This window comes from Salarias fasciatus, chromosome 13 (genome assembly GCF_902148845.1).
Source record: "Salarias fasciatus chromosome 13, fSalaFa1.1, whole genome shotgun sequence".
Lineage (NCBI taxonomy): Eukaryota > Metazoa > Chordata > Actinopteri > Blenniiformes > Blenniidae > Salarias > Salarias fasciatus.
In genome coordinates this window covers 23,673,056-23,695,420 of record NC_043757.1, presented here as the reverse complement: position 1 = coordinate 23,695,420, position 22,365 = coordinate 23,673,056, and the positions used below count along the sequence as shown (strand labels likewise).

At 44.0% G+C, this 22,365-nt stretch overlaps 1 protein-coding gene across 1 annotated transcript in view; it reads right to left on the bottom strand.

Annotated features, from left to right (window-relative positions):
- Window positions 1–330: 330 nt before the first annotated feature.
- camkmt (calmodulin-lysine N-methyltransferase) overlaps window positions 331–22,365 on the bottom strand; it is a 112,863-nt gene continuing 90,828 nt past the window's right edge. The window contains exons 7-11 of the mRNA XM_030105903.1: window positions 21,301–21,367; window positions 19,746–19,820; window positions 14,795–14,858; window positions 12,644–12,775; window positions 331–5,408 (exon numbers count right to left, since the gene is read on the bottom strand). Coding sequence (XP_029961763.1) covers window positions 5,310–5,408; window positions 12,644–12,775; window positions 14,795–14,858; window positions 19,746–19,820; window positions 21,301–21,367 — 437 coding nt within the window. The 3' untranslated portion in view covers window positions 331–5,309. The remainder of the gene's footprint in view (window positions 5,409–12,643; window positions 12,776–14,794; window positions 14,859–19,745; window positions 19,821–21,300; window positions 21,368–22,365) is intronic.

Here is a 22,365-nt window from a genome sequence, read left to right as displayed (position 1 = left end):
CGTGCATGTGTGTGTGTGTGGTGTGTTACCTTGTCTGGGACCAGCTTAACTTGCAGGAGGCCATTGTGTTTGAGACACAGGCCACAGATGATCTGGGCCCGGAGAAAACTTTTATTGCATCGCCGAGCGTTTAACTCCAGGCTGTCACCCTGTTTATTCCTCAACCAGCTCCTCATAATACATGTTATGGAGGTGGGGGAAAAACAGTAGACACCTGCACAACAAACCATAAAATGTTAAAACTTTAGTCATTTGAAACAATAATTGTTACAGCCGACCATTCAAAAGAGAACATTTAAAGAAGAAATATCACACATTTCTGGCTTTTAATATTGTTTTTATTGATTCACAAGTAAAACGCAGCATTCAACTCACCTTCGATACAGTGAAGCAGACAAAACCTGAAATACTGAGGGGTGAAACTCACTGAGAGAGGCCATTCCCAAACTAAACTGAAATATTTCACTTCAGTTTTATGTGTGATGTGCCATCAGAAACTTCCACACACACTTTAACACAATTATCCCCCCTTAAAACACCTGATGTCTCAACATTGTGAAATACTATATAAATAATATACAAAGTGAAAAAGAGAACTTAAATTTAGGGTGAAAATTACTGAGGATATGGCCTAACCGTTCATTTGATATCAAAATGGGCAAACAGAGATATACAAAAGCAACACAAATCTCCTGTTTTAGCCTGATGTCAATATTTGTCTGTAATACAAATCCGCCTCTGTGATTTATGTAAACACTGGATTTCTCACAATGACAACATGAGTCAGAAAAGTCCGGGATAGAAAGGCCTCATAACTAAATGATGCTGGCTGCCAGTGATTAGTTTTACTGTCATCACAGTGAGAAGAGGTCAGTCTAAACACCGATATAATGTGACATTGCAGCTACTGATGGAGGGAGTGACTTTACAACAAAGCAAAAATGCAACACGAAGGATTTGTGAGGCCATTGTGATTTAAAATGACCCTACTCTTGTGAAACAGTGATGTTACACCGTGGGCCGCAGATCCAGATACCATAAAGAAGAAGATAATTGAATATTTTTGCAGAGTTCTGAGTTCAACCCCAATTCCAAAAAGGTTCGGACGATTTTCTAAAAAGTTCAGCAATCATGTAGCAATTTTCTGAAGCCTCTCATATGTTTATGATTAAACAAAGAAAGTCTAAATTCCTCCATTTTTTTCCCTGAACTGCTTTACCTAACTTAGACCCTGTATACACGACAACATTTCAAGTGAAAACGCATCATTTTTGCGCTTTCATTTCAGAAATGTTTCGCATTTTCAGGACAATGTTTTGAAAACACTAACAATGGTGAGTAAATTCATAACAGTAGGCCACAAAATTCTATCTCCCTTGTCTCTCAACTATAAATTTACCAAGTTTCAGGAGAATATGGACTGGGAAACATTGATAATGTTGATTTACTTGCACATGCGCAAAAGACCGAAGTACTACAGCCGTACGTTTGCAAAGTATTTAAAGGATTCACGATGTCCAACCATAAGAATTGTCCAAGGCTTATTTTTAGGAAGTTAATAACTCCACCCCTCAAACTCCAAGGGGAATGCAGAGCATTTGCTCATCTGCACTGGACAAATCCACACTGCAGTGGGTGGAGGGGGCAGGTCTCTTTCAGGCTGGCATGTAAACACACCTGAGGAGGTTGGCAGGAGAGTCAGGCCAATTATAACAGGGTGCTATTTATTGCTATAGGACAAAAGCGTTGAATCAGAGGTTTAAGGAATCAGAGCGGTCCCACTCCGCTTGAGGCACTTCAGGATGCACCCCTGTACCAAAAAGGTATTAAAAAGATGGGCTTTCTTTTCACCTGATGCATCCTAAGCACGGAGCCGAGTCCTGGAAACCCAATCTGGAACGGTGGCACTTTCCCACTTACTCTTCCTGAGAATGTGGTGGACCTCTCTTATCGGGCTGTTAATGACAGCTGGCCAATTTGGGCAGAGTGTGGCATGCCCCTACACCATTGCAGGCATCGTCTTAGCTCCAAATTTTCTGATAAGTTCTCTCCTTTTTGCCCAATGAAGATAAGGGCAGAAAGCTCTCTGGTCAAGACCATCGAAGATGAGCCGACCGCAGCTGGACCTGGATCTATCAGAGTTCGACTGTAGGGCTCTATATTCTCTTAATCTTTCCTGATGGGACCTTCTTTTCACCACCCTGCTATACCACCTTGGTCTTCTCAACCAAAGGCCAAAGGCTGACTCATCCTGACGTTGGTGCAGTTTACATCCGCCGATGCACTCTGACCAGATGCATCTTGGTCACATTAGTGGTCATCATCAGGGGCTTGGAACACAGCTTACATGGTCGGGGGTTCCATGGAAGGTAGAGAGCCACCTGGACGTGGTCTGGAATGATATTTTCATTATCGACTCAACCCTTCATCGAACTCATGAGACGACTCACGACTATGGACCAAATGCTGTGTACAACCTGGACTGATGGCAGTCCATCACTGGACAAACAGTCATTCACTGATCAAATGTATGTTCTTCGATTGAGGGAGAAAACTGAAAATCTTGGAGAAAACCCAAACTACACAATACAACAGACCTGGGCTGCAAAACAGGGGATGCTCTCACTGTGAGAGGAGTGGGTTAACCACCGCACCATGTGGTCCATTCAAAATGCAAAAAAATAGGATAACATTGTTGAAAAAATATGAACCCAAATTTAGGTTTATGAAGCAACAAATCTAAAATCTGTCTAAAATGTCAAGGATTGTGGGCAAAATGTCAGTAAATATTTGCAACATGTCTTCCTTGCTGTGAAAAATGACTGCATGTGGTTTCTTGAAAAGTTTACAAAGCGTCTCATCATTTTTGGAACTGGGGTACTGGATAAAGTCTAGAGGTGGACTATTTTCAGCACGGCAGAGCAAAAGAAAACAGCAGCCACTGGGAGATGCAGCAGAGCTGATTGGATTACAGTGAAATATGGAAACCTGCTGTTGGCAGGTTGTTCTTAAACACGAAAAGTAAAGGACACAGGAGTGAATACATGAAAAAGACCTGAGGGGAATAACTGGATGACTGAAACAAGTAACAGGATGAAAGGTGGACACAATAGGTTCAATATATGCTGACAAGAGGGTCTACTTTAGAAGTGTGGTTGCACAGATTTTTCATACTGAGGATGCACAATTCTGCAACCATATTTAAAATATTAAATAACAAGTAAGACACAAACAGAATGCTGCTCATCAGGAGATACAGCATATTGCTGCAAAAGCAAAAATTACACTCAAGCATGAACTCAAAACCAAACTATGATGTTGTATTATAATATATAAGCAAATTGATCAAAATTAGAGCTGAACTTTGAATAAAATCCTGGAGTCACAGAAGAAAGTGGGCAGACAGTTTGTATTCATGTAAAGGAAAATAACACTAACCTAGAACATTACAGTATACGGCATAACAGTGTGTTCATTTCCCATCAATGCTTCTCTGTCGAGTTCAGTTGACAGCAAATATGAAAAGTACTTGAATGTTTTTAATATTTTCAAGTATCAAGTGTTTGCATCCTTAGAACTTTCACATGCATATTTCTTCATTCTCTTCAGATTAAAAAAAACTTCCTTAAGCTTCATTTTTTTTGCAGAATTTAGGTCAGTCTGTATAAGTTGACCAAACAGGGGTCTCGGTTCAGATGTTCTATTTTCTGCAAGTCAAGCTTCTGTGATGCTTTTGGATGGTTTAGGAATTACTTTAGATGCGAAAATCCATGCCGACTGCACAGTTCATACGCAGACTGCTGTGGCATGTAGCGAGGTCGACTGCTACCCGCGGCAGGAACGCTGTGCCGTGTGACTGTTAGCTGCCGGGCGGCAACAACCGCTCCTCGCCCTGAATGGAATATGTTAATGCACGGTCGTAAGTAATGTGCAAAAGAAGCAGTTAGCGTTGACCTCTGACTGTGATGAATGGGATGTATTAGAAGAAATTAAAGCAAGGAAAGTGAGGAAACTGTGAGCCGCTCCACAGTCTGCGGCAATTAATGAACTAAAGCCGACCTTCTCTGCCGGGGCCAGAAACACAGTGACGTAGGTTAATACAGACTGGTTTAAGATGAATAACAGGCACATGTGGGATGACTGACAGAGTCAACCCATTAATCACTAGCAGGTTTGTTAGCTAGAACGATGACTTTTTGATTAAAAGGTGGAGCCTGCAATTCTCTCCTGAATGCCGATCATTCCGTACATGCTTTTGTAAAAAAATCTAAACAAAAAGAACTCTTGTGCCTGAAACGCACAATACTGTTTGAGTGGTTCAGCATGAGGCCGCACTCACATGCACACAAATACAGGGTAAGTCTCCAGGTTCCAACGGCGGTGTGTGAAGTTAGCAGACCTTCACTGCAGATACAAATACATAAAGTCACAGGTACAACATGCAACGGCAGCATGATCTCTCCTAACTCCATATTGCAATATCCGACTGTTACTCAGCATCTTTGAGGTTATCTCTGTCAGTCAGGTGTGAGGCAGACTGGTCAGTCGAGTCTTTGACTGGATACTTGAAGTGTCAAAGTCCTGGAGGCCACCACAGTGACAAACATAGAGCTGGAACTCGGTATTTCTCTGCTTTTTCCAAGTGTGTCTCTATGTTTTAGATAGACCCCTTCCCCTCATTTAACACAGAACACATGTTTCATAATGAGCGTCACAGTGTCATTCATGACTTGTCCTTCCGTCACATAATCGTTTGAGGAAAATGGTCCAGCGTGGTGAAACATCCTCATCGTGTTAGTGTGTCAAGATGAATCATTTTGTTAAGAGTTGCTACACTCACAATGTGCAACCTGACATTTGTGCGTTTTTCTGGGGTACCAGCTCAGCTTTTGAGTCTATTTAATTGCTGCTGTTGTTTCAGCACGCTGTACTAACACTGGATTTATGTTTTTATGTTAATTTTGTATGCCATGTATGTGTTTTCTTTATGTTCTATATTTCGCTGCAACACCAATTTCCCTACAGGGACACAAATAAAAACTAAACTGAACTCAGTTCAAATGTCTCTTCAGAACTACAGACTCTACTTTAAACTTTGTTAAAATACTGAACAAAATACAGACTGGAGGAGCAGCTTACTTCATGGACGGATTATTAACCAAACACCGGTCAGGTGACTTTTTTAAAGAATTACTCTATTTTTTTTGGGGGGATCTTGTGAGAGATTGTTAAGACAAACTGGATCAAAGTGTTTCCGGTTATCCTTGAATATGCAGAGATATGGAGTGGTACTGTGCACTAGCTGTGGTTTACTGAGCGTGGGACACAGGTTGAGGTCCTTTGGTCAAGGTGATGAGGCGAGGATAGTGGATGTTCTCATCGTAGGCATCTTTCCCCTCTCTCTGCATCTGAAAAGCACAAAACATTAACAGAAATGTGCAGAGAGGCATTTTACTGAAACAAGATCAATATTTTAAATCTGATCACCGACAGGTTGAAGAAGGCGATCATTAAAATTTTAATCGACTTAAGAGCCCTCGCTACACTCTACTGAAGAAAACACGTCAATAATTTTCCCAAAAACTTTTTGATATTTCCTATTGTTTCAGTCTATTCGAAATAGTTAAATTGAAAACAGCATTTTGACTAAGAAAGACATCATATAATAAAATGTCATATTGTCTGGTTATAATGCAGAAAACCAAGATTATACTGATATAAAGTCCTTTAAAAACCTTCAAATAAGTCACATCACTGTACAAAGATCTCCTTCAATGCCTGATTTTTAAAATAGTTTGTGGTTTGCAAACTTTAGATGAAAGCGGATCAACTGATAAGTTTTTTTAAAATCCTTCAACACTTTTTTGTCAGGCAGTTTATTCAGAACGCCACTATTTCTCACGTTTTGGAATGTGTAAAAAGCTGCAATTTCAGATATTTTAAAAACGGGAAAGTCAGTCGTTGTCCTTGAAAATTAACAGGAGTGAGTAAATCAGGCTCAGAACACTTTGATAAGTTTTATTATAATGATGTGAAATAAAGTACCGTAGTTACTCTTGCTCTATAAGGAGAAACCCTGCACGCAGACGTGCGCATGCACACACACACGCACAGGGCGTGTGTGTGCGGTGCCCACTCTGTGCCCTTTTAAACAGACTTGGCAGCGCAGGCAGGCGCTGGGCTAATCAGCTCGCTTTGCGTCTGGACAAATGATCACAGACTTATGGAAGTGAGTTTAGTGGGTCTGCTCATGTGAGTGTAGGTGTGTGGGTGTGTGTGTGTGTGTGTGTGTGTGTGTGTGTGTGTGTGTGTGTGTGTGTGTGTGTGTGAGATGCTGGAGACGTGTGTGAAAGGAACTCTTCACAACAAACAAAAACTCAGACTGACCCCAGATTCTCCTCCATCAGCAGCATGTCAGCGACCCAAACCGACAGACTGGAGACTGAAATAAATGAGTCTGTTTTGTAAATATAACAGATAAAACCACAGCAGGTCCCTGTATTTCACTATTTAAATGTATTTGTTATCTTTTCTGCTTTTAATTTTGCATTTTTTTTGTTTGTATTCTGTTTTTTTAATACCACATTTACCTTATATTTGCCTTGTGGATATTTGATTTGAACATTTCATCTGTTTTAAAAATTTAAATTTTTCAGTTTTTCCTCATTTTATTTTTCCATCTTCTCTTGTTGCTCCGTTAACTTTTAACAAGTCGCTTGTTGAAATATGAGGAAACATGAAAACGTAACCTTGCTATTAAAAATTACAGTTAAATGACTTTCGAAAGACAGAAAAGAAACACACAATTATAAACTAACTGTTTTCAAATAAAAAAGGAAATGAATACATTAACATATCATGATATATCATCATATGTGGGGAAAAAAAAATCTCTCTGAAAGGATATACATCTTTAGATATGTTTTTACAATACGATGCATCATTTTCTAAAAGTGGACTGTTTGGATGCAATGTGTGACTTTTCAAAATGAACACAGTCTAACTTGCACAAGTTTGATGATGAAAAACAATGATATTGTGAAGCGGCATAGAAATGACAAAGTTCATAAATCCTGCCTGAATGCTTCAGAACAGTTTGACAGATTGAGGGCTGAGAAGTTTTTATACGACGTGGTCAATTGAAACAGAAAGGATCAACACGTTTGTTACTTCACAAAAAGTATTTGGTCTGTTGTACACTGACTTTAATTGTAATCTCAGTAACAGACAAATCTCACATTCAACTTTAACAATAATTTAATTGCTCAAAACAGGAACTTTAATTTATTTATTTTGAGACATGAAAAAGAAAACATAATGGAAGGAAACAGTAGAGATTTGATCTGGGTTTCATTTGAGTTTTTGTTCTTCATGAAGTGAAGAAAACGCCCTCAGATCACAGTGAGCCGGTTGAGGTAAAACTGATGAGATGCCCGGTCTGGAAGAGTCTTCCTCTCGCTCTCCGTCGGGAATTCCCAGGTTTCATCCACACACTTCATCCCGTTAAAGCGCGAAATCGAAGCTCCACGCCGGCCCTCCTCATCCTCACTTTCACTCGTTTTTCTTCCGTTTTCTTTTGAAAATGAACAACCTGCTTGTTTGTGCCTCTCTTGATTCCAGCCCCCCCCCCCACCCTCTCCTCCCCCCCCACCGGCGGTGCCCTTTATGCACGTTATCTCCATGTAGCCATCCCTCCAGGCACCGGCCGGTGGGGTGAACCTGTGACCCCCAGAGAGGCTGGGGGGGGGGGGGCAGACGACCCGGGGGGCGGCTGGGCGTGGAGGGGCAGCTGCCGCCCCCCCATGCTAAGCCTGCGACGGGGACCACGGCCAGCATTCACATTCAAATTCTACCAGGCAGAAGGAGCACGGAGGCAAAAGATGGAGGGATGGAGGGATAGAAGGAGAGGAGGGGGGGGTGGGGGGGGGGGGCGAGGGGGTCTTAACACGGTGAGGGCTGAGAGCTCGCAGAGGTGAAAAGTTTAACAAGCAAAGCTGTTCCTCCTGATCGCAGGCTGCCTAATCAGCTTCATGGGTGGCTGGCTAAATCGGCTCTCAACCCGACCCTCCGCCGCCGCCGCCCCCACAATCTTCTCTTTTTAGTTTTTCTTTTTTTTTACCCCCCCCCCCCCCCCTTCTCCAAGGTGCAAGTCATTTATTTTATTGCCACTTTCGCACCGGCTTCTGCCTCCCTCCCTCTCATTGCTCTCATTTTTCCTCTCCATTTCTCTGCTTCCTGGTTTTTCTGCCCCCGTTTTATTCTTCCTCCGACTGCCAGAGAAAAAAGTGAAGAAGGTGGAAACATGAGGAGGAGGAGGAGGAGGAGGAGGAGTGCTCTGAGACAAGGGAGGGATGGATGACCTGGATGTCTGGGGTCTCTCTCTGCAGGATTAGGAAACAGAGAATGAGGGATTGGGTGGATGGAGAGATGGGTAAAAGGAAGGGATAGAAGGACAGGCTTGAATAAGTAGAGAAGTGGGTCGTGATGTAGGAAATGGGAAGATGGAGGGGGGCCGAGCGGAGAAGGGCGAAGGAAGATATGCCGGGGAAGGAAGGGAAGGGAAGGAGGGAGGAACCATGAGGAGGAGTGTGAGTGCGCGGACGCAGCGGGGATACGATTTATGCATGTGAGGGAGACGGGGGGACGCACACGTGCGCACACGCCCTCGCCCGGACGTGCGTGCATGTGCGTTTGTGAGAAATTAAAATTCATGACTCTCTCTTCACAACCATTTGAGTAACAAGATTAAGATGGCGGGTTAGAAAATAGTGCCGGCATTATCAGGCTGCTTGCAGTCCCTCCAGCTGCTCGCCTCTCTATTCCACAACAGTGGGGATAAGAGGATAACGCGCTCGCCCTGTCTGCCCGTCCCGGCGCACGCCTCGCACACAAACACGCCGTTTTTTTTAAGACACACCACCGCTGCACGTCGGGCCTGCCTGCCTGCTGTCTTCAGTCCCTCGAGAGAGAGAGAGTGGGTGTGTGTGTGTGTGTTGAAAACTGCAGCGTAGGAAGCCAGAGGTCTGCAGAAGATTCATAAAGAAAGGCTGAAAACACTCGCTGCTCTCGCTCGCTCTCTCTCTCTCTCTTCACACAAACACATGCAAAGCAAACACCGCGGCTCGCAGTGTATTCCAAACAAAAACAAATCTGACACATGTCAAACTGGGAGCGCCGAGGAGAGCCGGAATATTCCGCCGCTGCTGGGAGAACGCGGCCAGACGCTAGAGCTCCGGAAAGATCGCAAAAATGAGAGAAAACACATGAATTACTCGTTTTTATCACATGATACTGCCGCGTCCCGAGCAGAGTTTATTTCAGTTCTGACATTAGATGAAATATGATGACTTTTTGATTATGTGGCGGTTTCTAAAGAAGTGTCACCATAAAATAGGTATAATAAGGTATTTGTAGTGTTTCAACATTAGCAATGTATTGAATCTCCCATCTGCACTTCAATGGTTGGTTTCTATCTGCTGCAATTATTGCAAAAGGCCATAAGGTGGGCTTACGTGGCGGTTTTGTGAGACTGTCCATGGTTCAAGTCGAATTGGGGACTTCCTGTGCAGAGTTTGCATGTTCAGCCTACGCATATATGGGCTGACTGCGAGCCTCTGAGACCACACGTTTGTTCAAATGTTGTAGGCGGTGGATGAATGAAGGGCTGATTGTAATAAGAGCAGCTAACGATGTGATTTGGGTTCAGCTGACTTGTCCTTGACCCTGGATCTGGTGCAGTCACACAACACCTGTGGCTTCTTTGCGTTCAGCCACTGTTTGTCCTTCGAACTGTCAAGCTTCACTTTAAGGCTGTACTAATAAACCCCACTGACTATCTATTGTCTTGTTTTTTCATTTTTTAAAATACAAATCATCCTCACGAGTAAAATATCTAAGAACATCCATCAAAAAAAATGAAATGGAAAAAAAAAACTTAACTGTTTTAAATAAGATGCAACTGATTGAACAGCAGATAGAAACTGTAAAATAAAACAATCTACACAAACACGGTGGCAACATGAGTTAATTTAGCTGAAATTATCATCAGTTTTTTCTTTTCTTGAGCAAGTCTTTCCTCAGAATATATACAGAGGCTTATGGTGGAGATGTTTTTGATTTATTTAAGCCACAGTGAAAGAAAATCCATACTGTGCGGTGGGCTGTCGGTTCTGATGTGCACTTTTCTTCATTTGTGATCCGCCGGCTGCAAGTAAATATAGCTGAAGAAAGCTAATCTGTAGTGCAAATGAGTAGCAGCTGCTCATTTGGATGTGCGTGAGTGTGAGTGTGTGTGTGTGTGTGTGTGTGTGTGTGTGTGTGTGTGTGTGCGCACAGAGGTAGTGTATGCTTCGCAGTGATATCATCATGCGGGGTGTGTGTGTGTGTTTGTGTGTAATGTCTCGCCAATATGCTGTCTGAGTGATGTCTGGTCTGTGTGGGATTGTGATATGGCTTGTTTCTTAGCTGTGTGCTCACAGTGTGTGTATGTGTGTGTGTGTGTGTGTGTGTGTGTGTACCTGACTGACTGACCACTGTAGAAACACACACATGCACATACACACACACAAAAACCACACCGGGGTTGTTCAGAGTGTTCATCAGAAGATAAGCAGAGGAGACTTAATCACCTTCAGATGTGTGTGTGTGTGTGTGTGTGTGTGTGTGTGTAGGGGGGGCACTTCAACTTGCCCTGATATCCACACACACCACCTGACCCCAGTGTGTGTGTGTTGCGTGTGTGTGTCACACAGAAGGAAGTGTGCATTTCGGGAGTGAGAGGAACAGTTTGACACTCCCTTTGAAATCCACAGAAAAGAGACAAAAAAAAAGCATAATTCCAGGGTGATGCTTTTTTTTTTTTTTAATCTGACATCAATTTTAGTCTGAATTTCACTTTTCGCTGCGAACACGCGCTGTTGTGGAGCAGCTCTCATTACTAAAACAGGTCTGAGTGGCAATTTTCCCCGGCGTCGGAGGTGCTGAACCGTCAGAATTATTCAGAGTGTCGTCTGTGGCCTTGAGGCCCAATCAATCCTCTCCTGGGCTCCTTTTAAACAAAGTTGTATTTATTTAGAATTTAAGACGATGACAGCACCCACTTTAATCCCACTGGGGCTTTTTCTTTCAGTTTTCTTCCCCGGTAACTCCCTTTTCTTGTTCCTATCTAACTCTTTTGGTTAATTTCAAGGTTTTGCACTTACGCTGCCCTTAGTCTATTATTTAGGTTTAAATTTAGGCTCGGCGTTTCTGTGCAGAGTTTGCATGTTCTCTCCATGTATCTGTGGACTTGAGGCACGTCGGTTTCCTCCCACATCTCCGCAGCGAGAGCGACTCGGGGGCACAAAACGAGGGCGATTGTTCGCGGATAAGTTGGCGAACGGTGAATAATAAAAGGGGGAGACGGAGAGAAGGAGCGAGATTCGGCTTGCTGAGGTTCAGGCCACTTTAACAGGCACTTTAATGGCGGCTCTGTCCAATTCTCCCGCCGGTGTAGGTGAACGTGCGCGCGCCAATTTAGCCCCGCGCCGTGCTGCCCTGTTCTTCTGTAACTGCGTGTGTAATGGAGTTAACAGCTGGACGCCACTTCTTTTAACACACAGCCCACTCGTGTGCTTTCTGTCACTCTTTTTTTTCCCCCCCCTTCTTCTTTCTCTCTCCCTCTTTCTCTCGTTTCAACAGTGATAAGTTAAAGCAGCTTGTTTTGCCCTCTGATGTGTCGATCAAACAGCAGACTAATCTGCTCGTCATGACGGAGACGGAGGACAGATAATTCTGCACGTTTCTTGTGAAAGAAAGAGAGTCTTAACTAGGTTTTAGCTCAAGTTTTAATGGATTCAGATGTGTGGATAGTTGTTGAGTAGTGTGGATTTTGTCCTAAAACAGTAAAAAAATAAAAGCATTATAAAGTAATCCAAAAGATGAGAATACATCAGTTCCCACTAAAAGTCCTTCATACTTCGGGTATATTTTCCATGTGGTTCCAACTTCTCAATAATGCACCAAAACACAGCGTTTCCTTTCACAATTTGAAATTTAGAATCAAAGTAATACCTCCAACTTGACTGACCTGTCCAGGTTCACTTTTCAGCTTCTACAGCCGAGACAGAGTCCAGTCCAACCTCGTGGACAGAATGGGATTATGGGACATTGACAAAGACAGTGATGAACTTCATAAAGTTTGAGAAATTACAGTTTTAACCATCTAAAAAGACGGTTAAAGACTCCAGCTCTCACTTTGGGATCCTCCCGGAAGAGCTGGAGGAAGTGTGTCTGGGGACGGGGAAGTCTGGGCATCTCTGCTGAGACTGCCGCCCCCGTGACCCGGTCCCGGTTAAGCGGTGGAAGATGGATGGCTTTAACCGTGATTGTGTATTAAGCTCTTCCAGAACAGCACTGAGCTTCTGTGTTGAGTTTGCACATTCTCCCTGTAAGGGGGCTCTCTGCATGTACTCTAGTTTTATTCCACACCCAAGTGTTCGTTTGGTTTTAAGCGGTGAGCCTAAAGTTGTGAATGAGAGTGTGACTGTCTGTTACTGTCACTCTATTTACATTCTCAGCTTCAAATTCTCATAAAAAAACAAAAAAAAAAAAAAAAAAAACAACTTAGACATGAAATTCAACATGACTCTCTCATATTTCCTACCTTCAGGTGAACGTCCCAGACCTGGGCGTCGTACTGCTGGTGCTGAGACACACACAGCCCGGCCTGCTGGGCCAGCCGGCAGAACAGCGTCAGAGTTTCACCTCGGAGCGGAGCGAACACCAGCGCCGTGCCCTGAACAGGAAGCAGGAGGACCGAACACGCCGGAGATTACGGTCCTGAAAACATCTGTGTCGTTTCTCTTTCAACACTCACTGTTAAGCTTCTGAACACAAAGAGGAGGAAATTCAGTGCATGTTTTTTTTTTTTTTCTCTCCCCTCCAAGGTACATATTAGATGATAAAATAAACTAAAAGCACAAAGTAAAAGCTAATCCGATCAAACCTGTAAAAACGAACACACGTGCAGGTGCCGGTGTGCTCGGTCTGTGCGCCTGAAGCGTGGATATCTGCGGCATGTGAGCGAGGGAAAGGTGTGTGTCCGTCCGCGCACATGCATCACAGACGTCCCGCAAATACTAAGAGGATTACAAACAGGTTCAAAAAGTTTCTTTGAAATCCTTCAGCTTTGGTTTTTATTTCATGTCGATCATGTTATTATTGTTTTAATTAAACGGAGCAAAAGAGGAACGCTCGCTCCGCCTCACGCACACAGCGGAAACGCACACTGTGACATTCACAATCGCAACACACAAGCGAAGACAACACAAAGACAGCAAAAGCAGCAGGACCACTCTGTTTGATAAATGATTTGCCATCTGTGTATTGGGTTTTATTCCCCCCTCTAACCCTACTCTCTGACTGAAACTGCGGCAAAAGCAAACCAACGGACGGAATTCCTGTCGGCGCTAATCAGCTGATTAAGGGGATCCAGCCCACCGGATGGGCCACCTTTGTCAGAAACAACAAATTAGTGCCATTAGATGGGAGAATTAATTGCTTTGTTAATTGTTTAATCAGCTTAGCAAATTATTAAATATTTGGCAAAGCTTGTTGTGGCAGCGACAGTCTGATGGCCGACACTCAAATCATATTAGCCCCCGAATTATCGCCGCTGGATTAAAGAGGGGGAGACATGAAGAGAGACTTAACACACAGATGTACAACAGCGGCCAGATGTCGCGTCCCTCGCCTGACAGCGCTGCGCCGCAGTCCAGGACAGTTATTTTCTGCCGCGACTGGGACTCGAACCTGTGTCGGATGTCACTCTGAAAATGTACGTCAGCGTAACAACGTCGGGTACGCGAGCCGCATCAAACACTGGCGGGTAGTCGTCACTAACAACCATCTGTTACTGAAAGAGAAGGAAACCTGGAATTCAGTCTAGAAGTTCTCTTCTTGACACGGATTTTAAAACATTCTTAACTGATGTGTTTCACCTGCTGAAACAGCTTTTATTACGACAAAGAGAGATAAATGATGTTCCCTAGCTGGGGCGAATGATATTCATGCACAAAGAGGAATGTGTACATTCATGAACGCCCTGCATCTCCACCAGGAACTGCAGCTATAGTTTAATCCAGGCAGCCTGAATATAATTTCAGTCCTGTGAGTTTTAGCATAGTGTGCTCTGCTGATTGCCTTACCGTATATTTTTCATTTTGAATTGTATTGCATCTCAAAAGTGAAGCAAAAAAAAAAAAAAAGTCAATCTGATTTTCTGCAGCTCTTATTCACATTGTTGATCTTCCTTGTTTTCCTCCTCCTCCCTATCTCCTTCCCTTCTCCCCTCTTCTTCTTCTTTTTTTTAAATAAACAGATATTCCCCATACCAGGCTGGCCTCTATACTTAAAATGCACCCCTCTCTCCTCAGATGAATAGAAATCTCAACCCTATCTCTTCCAGCCTTTTGCTTTTTTCTCCCCCATTTGCTTTGGCTGTCGCAGCGTGGGGTCTTATCGCCGGGCCAAAAGGGAGAAGTTGCCTCGGATTTATGATTAAGGGAAGGGAAGGGAGGAGAGAGAGCGACGGAGATCAGAGCGATGCATTGAAGTTGCTCATAATAAGCATTAAAGCATTACATGATATTAATCCTGTCAGACTATTAATGTGTATAGGGTTTGGGGCAAAGCCTAATTATGATTGGGGAGGGAGGGAGGGGGTTTAGCGGAAGGGGATAAGCACAGAGATATACGGTAGACACACCGAGGCCAGCGCCAGCGCACACACACACACACACACACACACACTTACGTTGGGTCGCAGTAATCTCCTTATGGCATCAACCAGGCTGGCTCTGTACTGGTCGAGAAACAAACTGAGAGGAGAGGGAGAGTCGGGTTAGAATGCATTTTCCTACGATAGCAGCCGCAGATAAAGCGGCAGGCTATTTATTTTCTTTTGTTTACAAATAAATCCACCAAACAGGAAGAGGAGAAAAACAATTTGCATGAGTAAGACGCTCTTCCTTTATATTTGCGCGTGGGTTTGTGGCGGCGTTGGCCCGTTCGCCCGCTGTGGCGGCAGCGAGAGGAATGCAGAGCACGAGAAAACCCGACGCGCGCCGATAGCATCGCCGGCAGGTAAACACGCTGCAGGTGTATACATGCACACTTTCACCGAGACACCGGGATCAATGCCAGGAGCGTATGCAAAAAAGAATGAAGATATATGGAAATCAGCAGCCCTCTGGAAGAAATAGAAATAACTGAATGCGTGCACACACACACACACACACACGCACGCAAATCGGCTCTACTCATTCAAAACACCTGTCCATCAACCAGTGATCAGAAAATGTAATCCATTACATACGTGTGTGTGTGTGTGTGTGTGTGTGTACCTATTATCACAGATGACAGTGGAGTAATTTGACTAAAACGCAACAATACAGTGCAGATTTGACATAATCCCGCACATCCGTCCAACTGGCCAGCGGAGAGGCAATCTGGACGCCACCTTCCAGTCACACCGTCTGACCTCTTCGAAATCGCCCACAATCCTCTGCTTCCAGCGGAAAGGAGAGGAGCGTCTGCATCTCTACTCCAGATGTCGCTGCTGTGTTTGTGTATTCATCCATTAAAAGTTGCATTTTGAGGCTTTCACAGGATCGCGGCTACAGGCTGCGCGCGAAACCAGGAAATGTGTCACACATGTGTAAAGTTTGTTATTCTACTGCGTCCAGGCAGAGGTGTGGAGTTTATTTGACTTGAAAGGTGAGAGGTTTCTGTTTGGTTTATTTTGCCACAGATATCGGTTCACAGGAAAGTGAGTGGCAAGGAAAACAAGGAAGTGAACTTGTTGGGCGGAGGCGGCAGCTGAAACGCACACACACACACACACTGAGGCCAACGAGGGGACAGAGTGCCATTCAGGGGGCACGGGACAAAAGCAAAAACAAGCTGCAGCAGGTGATGACAAAGGCTTTATATCAGCGGAGAAAAATATGTCTGAAATATTTAGTTGATAAACAAGCAACATTTCTTTTTTTAATTCTTAAATTACCGAATTACATGTATGTCAATGTGACTCCTTCAATACTTGATAAATGTTGCAGTTCACCAACACAGGCATTAGTTTTCTTATATTTTAATCTAACTTCTATAAAAGAAAATGATTTATTCAGTGCCATGTTTCTGCTTCCTTCCCTGATAACTAGTCTAAATCTTCTGAATTCTTCTGCCACTGCGATCAATTCGAACATCTCACAGTCTGCTTCACCCTTTTAACTGATGTTCACGGTCTCATGGTGTTTGACTATAGCAGTTATAGACTCCCAAATTGAGTGGGCTTCCCCTTTAAGGTCACCTCGGACTCACCCAGACAGTCCGAGGCCCCATTGTCTCAGGCCGGCCCCTCCTAACCGGGACAGCCCGGCGAACTCCGGTCAATACGGACCAGAGGTCAAAGTGCAAAGCGGGCGTATGTGTATGAGTATGTGTGTGTGTGTGTGTGTGTTTGGGTTTGTGTAAAGAGCGCTGCGGCTATATTTGTCCACTTCCACACGTAGGTGAGGGTATAGGATGCCGTCAAGGCTGCAGGGGTGAGACTGGAAACAGATGACATCATTCGTCCCGTTTCTCAAGAGCGAGTTAAAATGCTTTTCTTCTTTTTTTTAACACTGTTCTTATATCAATTATTTCATATTTTCTTGGCTATTTTCCAGTAAATTTCTTATATTACCTTGTACTACATGAGCCGCCATGGGGGAAACTAAGCTACTTGAGAAACAATGGAAAAAAAAAAACAAAAAAAACAAAAAGCAGCGCGATAGCAGAAAAAGCCAGTGAAGTGAAATATAGTAAACGTGTTAACCTTCACCCTCTTAAAAAGACAACTGATCCTCGGTCCGTCGCTCACTATGAAATATTGTCTAATTTTCATTTTATCATCGACAAAGCGTTGCTGTAATCACTCTAACAAGTTTCTCATCACTGAAAATACAACACATTTAAGGCGGTGGTTGCTTCGTTTTGTCTCGTCACTGTGAATTTGACATATTAACATTATGCTTATTCACTGTTTTTATTTTTACCAACCAATGTAACATCTTGAAGCCCTCTGAGGCAACTGTTGTTGTGATACTGGGCCATACAAAAATAAATTGATTGATTGATTGATTGATTGATTTAGTGTTGACTGACTTTCTTGCTTAAAGAAAATAAAGTAGATTCACATTATAATATTTTTTCGTATTACATAAACATTTAACACTAGTGTTGCAGCATGAGTCTGACAAAAAGAACAAAAGTGAGGAAATGCAGGTCAAAAAAGCCAGAGCAAAAGAGAAAAGTGTGTGTACGCACAAACTCTGTCTCACACACACACACACACACAGAGCTTTATCTCATTGCCCACACATGTACAGCTCTTGGAGAAAACAGACATCCCAACATCCCATCCAAAGATTCCTCGCCACCCACATGCCCGCTGCAGGAATCCCCGTCTTTCTCCGTCTGCCAGACAAACACAAACACAGAAATATGAGGGGGCAACGCCACATCGCTGCGACCGTCTGTCTGTCTCCTTCCCATGTGAGTCACTGTTGGTGGGCAGCAGACTTACAGTGTGTCCATTTCCAGTGTTTCTGCACAAAAGTTTGCACATCGTGTTTGTCTTGGTTTCATGCTGGATGGAAATCCTTGTATGTGTCTTGTAGGCGTGTTTTCTTTTCTGCCTTCGAATTCTCTTTTAATCACAAGCTTTCTCCGTCATTCACAAGTTTCTGATTTCATTTTTTACACAGCTCAAGGACACCAGGAAGGAAGACAAGAAAGTAGAAGATGGATAAAGAGAAGAATCGAAGCGAAGGAGGAAAAGAAGTGAAGAAAATGACAAAAGTTTAAGAAGAACAAAGGGTAAGGAGGAGAGGGAGGAAGCGATGGACTGGGTGGTGTCCTCTGGCTGGATTTTCTGTCTGATTTGGTCAAACGTCGACTTCAGACATCTGCTTCCATCATTCTCAGCTGCTGCTTCAGCCAGGTCCCGTCACTGACTAGATATAATATCAGCGGCGCACCCGACGGATATTTCAAGATGGCCACCGGCAAACCACGCCACATCAAACTCTTCACCTTTTCTTACTTCTCGTCTCTCCTCTTTTCTCAGCGGTGGTTCGACCGCCACCGGTGGGAGCTATAATTAATCGGAGTGGAAGTTGCGTTGTTGACCTTTTCGTCGGCGATCATCACAATGACGCGCCCATTAATCGGTCAGCCGTCACTCTTCAACCACCGCCACTGCAATTATCGCACAACCACTCACTCGCATACACACCGCGCAGAAGAGATAGCAGGGAAAATGTCCATCTTGCAGTTCACGCCCGGAAACGTACCGAGGAGCCAAATGGAGGAAAACCCGACTTGGGAAAAAAAAAAAAAAAAAAAAATCACATACAGCTTATTCCATTCTCACACTATCTTCATGCAAACACGTGCATATATACCAGTTCACCGTAAAATATCCTCTATTAGCTGTGTGCTCTTTTTCTCTCTCTGGGTGTTGTACCTGACTATTACTCGTAATGACCGTGACATTAAAATAATGATAGCGGTGTTTGCTAATGCTGCACTTAGCGCACATGCACACACTTGTGCAGAAAGATACACTCAAGTGCTTTTTTTTTTTTTTTTGCCGCAACCGCCTGGCTTGTCCATCTGTTCGGAGAGTGTGTGTACGTGCATGCGGCTGTGTGAGCAACGTGAAGCGTAAATGCCACTGTTCACTCACCTGGAAAAGTTTACAGCTCTGAAGAAAGAGCTGATGCCCGTGCACCAACACTTTGACTTCAGGCTCCTTCCACATGTGCAGCTTGATTAAAAATAACGTGTACCGCTGCTGCACAGTTTTGCACGAGTGTAACAGTTTGCAATCTTGCCTCATGATGACGTATTCCCATTTTCTCGGTTTGCTCAGAGTCCTGAAGGTGAATATAAGTTTGTTTGAGGTGTGCTGTCTGTCTTGTTGTCCCCTCAACTGATAAGAAATCGTCTCCTGAGATATTACAGGTGGACCATTTGTTGTATTTGAGAGGGAAATGTCATGTCAATGCTCCTCAATGATCATCAATAAAGGGTAAAAAGCACAAACACCTTCAAATTCTGCTATGAAGGAAAGTAAGACAGGACCTCAAAATTCTTCAATCTTCCATGACTAATTCTTACCTTTCTTCATATCTGCTCTTGCATGGCTTGCCAGAGCGACGCCTCCTTTCTCAGACTGTACAGTTGAGTGATAAAACACTATGTAATTCCTGATTGGTCTCAAGATCTACATTTCAATGAACAATGGGCTAATTGTTATGTTTATGTTGCTCCATTTCTCCATTTCCATCTCCATTTCGGCTCCTCCCTCCCTCCACCCTCAACTCTTCCTTTATCTTAGTGAGTCTCCTTCCTTGTCAAGGCGCAATTATTTGCAATTTGCCTAAGTCATCCATTTGCTGGGACACCAAGCATGAAAACGAGGCAATTTGGTGTAAAATGGAGGCAGGCGGGCGCCGGAGCGTGTGCATGTCTGTGTGCGTGTGAGCGTGTGGACGAGGCAGGGGAAGGTCCGGGGACCGGCGGGGGGCCGTGTGAGGACTGTCACGCAAAAGGGAAAATTAATGTCACGGACACACACGCAGAGATAAAACTGTGTGCCCCAGTGTGTGTGTGTGTGTGTGTGTGTGTGTGTGTGTGTGTGTGTGTGTGTGTGAACCCACCAGTCCGCACACATGACGACGTCAAATCGACCCTCCAGTGCTGAAACGTCCGTCTCGCAGTCCCACCTCACCACCCTGCAAGCACACATGAAACACAGAGTCAGGAGAAAACGCCACCTCGAGCTGAAGCTCCGTCCACCTCCTGATTTTTTCCCCCCCTGCTTTTTCTGCTTCTATCCCGACACGCCGAGCCGGCGTCCACTGACACCCCTCTCTGTGTGTGACCCCCCACTGTTTTTCCGCTTTAGCAGAGGCCCGGAGAGAGGGAAGGTGTGTCCTCTGAGAGGTAAAGACAGGACGCTTCTGACACGACACTTGACATTTATACCATGTGAACACGGGTTGTATTTTCCCTAAAAAAAAAAAAAATCCTTCATATTATATATATATCTTTCTCAGTTTTCTTCCCCCCACAGTCAGAAATCTGAAGAAGTGCTGTGAAGTTTTCCCTGGCAGTTTGCCGTTATCCGGTCCGGCCCGTGCCGCTGAGCGTTCCCCTCCGTCTCTCTTTCCACACCATTTTCCATCCCTCTCTTTCACACCGTCAGGCAGATTGGGGGATTATTAATTAGGCATTATTAACACTCAGTAAACAAAACATTAGGCCTCGCTGGAAACACAATCTCGATTCGCAGCGGGAGGCCCCGGCGCACGCACGTACACACACACACGATGTGCACACACCATCACACACACACACGCCCCTCCCTATCCATCCCCTTGTACAATCGCATCGTGCCCTTCGCCCTCTCTCGCGGCGCAGAGATGACAGCAGGCATAATCTGAAAAGAAAACAATCAAAGTAATGTAGCCTAATTATACGTTTACTTTTTCACTCCATCTTCCACTCACTCAGTGAGCAGGAGCGAGAGAGGGAGAGGAGAGGAGAGAGAGGAGAGGAAGGGGCGCAAAACAGGCAGTCGATGGAAAAATGCCTTTTTGAGACAGGCACAACAATTAACCACGTTTTAGTCTGTCTTCGAGTGTGAAGTGTGACTGTCTGCGTGTGTGTGCGTGTGCGTGTCTGTGTGTTACTAGAAAGTTCACGCAATACTTTCTGGATGAGAAATCCTTTTCAAATGGGTACAATTTCTCTTAATAAACCTCTTTGCACGCTCATGCGCACAGTGTATTTAAAAACGGTGTATTACATAACGTATGAAAATGAATTCCCTGAAAAGACCACATTTTGTCAAGGTGAGAATGTGATGTCACTTTATTTTAAGCACGACTTCTGACACCATGCATCTCAAGTTGGTTCAGTAACATCACACACACTCCTATATGCAGTGTTACATATTATTTTTCATAATATTCATGTCGAGTGTTTCTGCTCAGCAATGTACAGTAAGAAACAACTATTGCTGCCTGTGCACTAAAAATAGACGAAGAGCATTGAAGACACTGCAGTACATCCTTTTAAAATAGCGCTCTGCAACCTGAATATACATAAATCATCGTCTGCTCTTTAATCACAGAGTGTTTCCAGCAAAGTGTAGCACATTTTCAGTGTGAGATCAGAAATCACACGGACGCAATGGGAGAAGTGTCTCACCTGGAGGACACACACGTCGACCCGAACTTTCCAGCTTGCCTGTTTTTTTCAACGAGCCCTCGAACATCTGATGTATAGAAGTCAAGGATTCAGAACACAAACATATGATATATTGATAAATGTAGGAAAAGCCCCCAAATGCAAAACATTCCAACAAGGAAGTTAAGTCAAATGACTGGCTTGGATTGCTGTTTGAATCCAAGCGTGGTGTTGGTAGCAGAGGAAATGCTGCAACAGAGCAGACTTGCTTCCAAGTATTTCTTAAATGTAGTTTAAAAAAACTGTACGAGCAGCATTTTGGACTTTTGGAACCGTGTTCCTTGTACCGAGGGAAGAAAGAAAAAAAAAAAAAAATCACTCAGGTAACAAATCAGAAACTTCAAAATGCAGACCGACCGGCTTCTCCTGCACGCCCCGGCTTCGGGTTTCTGTCAGTGCAGAATATCATCTCGCAAAAGAATGACATCAAGAAACAGGCGAATTAAGACCCACTTAAAGTGAAACGGCACATGGAAGACAAGCCGAGCAGTGAAAGCATGAGCGAGCAGCAGAGATGATCTCCAGGGACAGAAAGCCGCTCGGCTGAAGCAGATCACAGCAGACCGGAGCTGGATCAATGGGAAGGCTTTTAACCACAGATACAAAAACTCACCCTGTCCTCTCATATGCACGCATCTCACACTCCCTCACACACACACACGCGCGCACACACACACACACACTGATTGATGTCAAGTTGTCTATTAATACACTGGCTTGTGCAGTTGCAAAGCAATTCAATTAGGATTTCCTTGTCTTTAAAGCTTGCAAAGAGCTGAGACAAATCCAATCGACGAAGACACAGAGAAAGGGAGAGAGAGAGAGAGAGAGAGAGAGAGAGACAGAGAGAGACAGAGAGAGAGAGAGAGAGACAGAGAGAGAGATGATTAATTGACAGAAGGATTGATGAGCCAAGGATGGAGAGTTAAATCAAAGGTGTCTCCTGGACACAGATACAGAATTATATGCAGGTTAGCAGAGAGACATACATATCAACACACACACACACACACACACACACACACA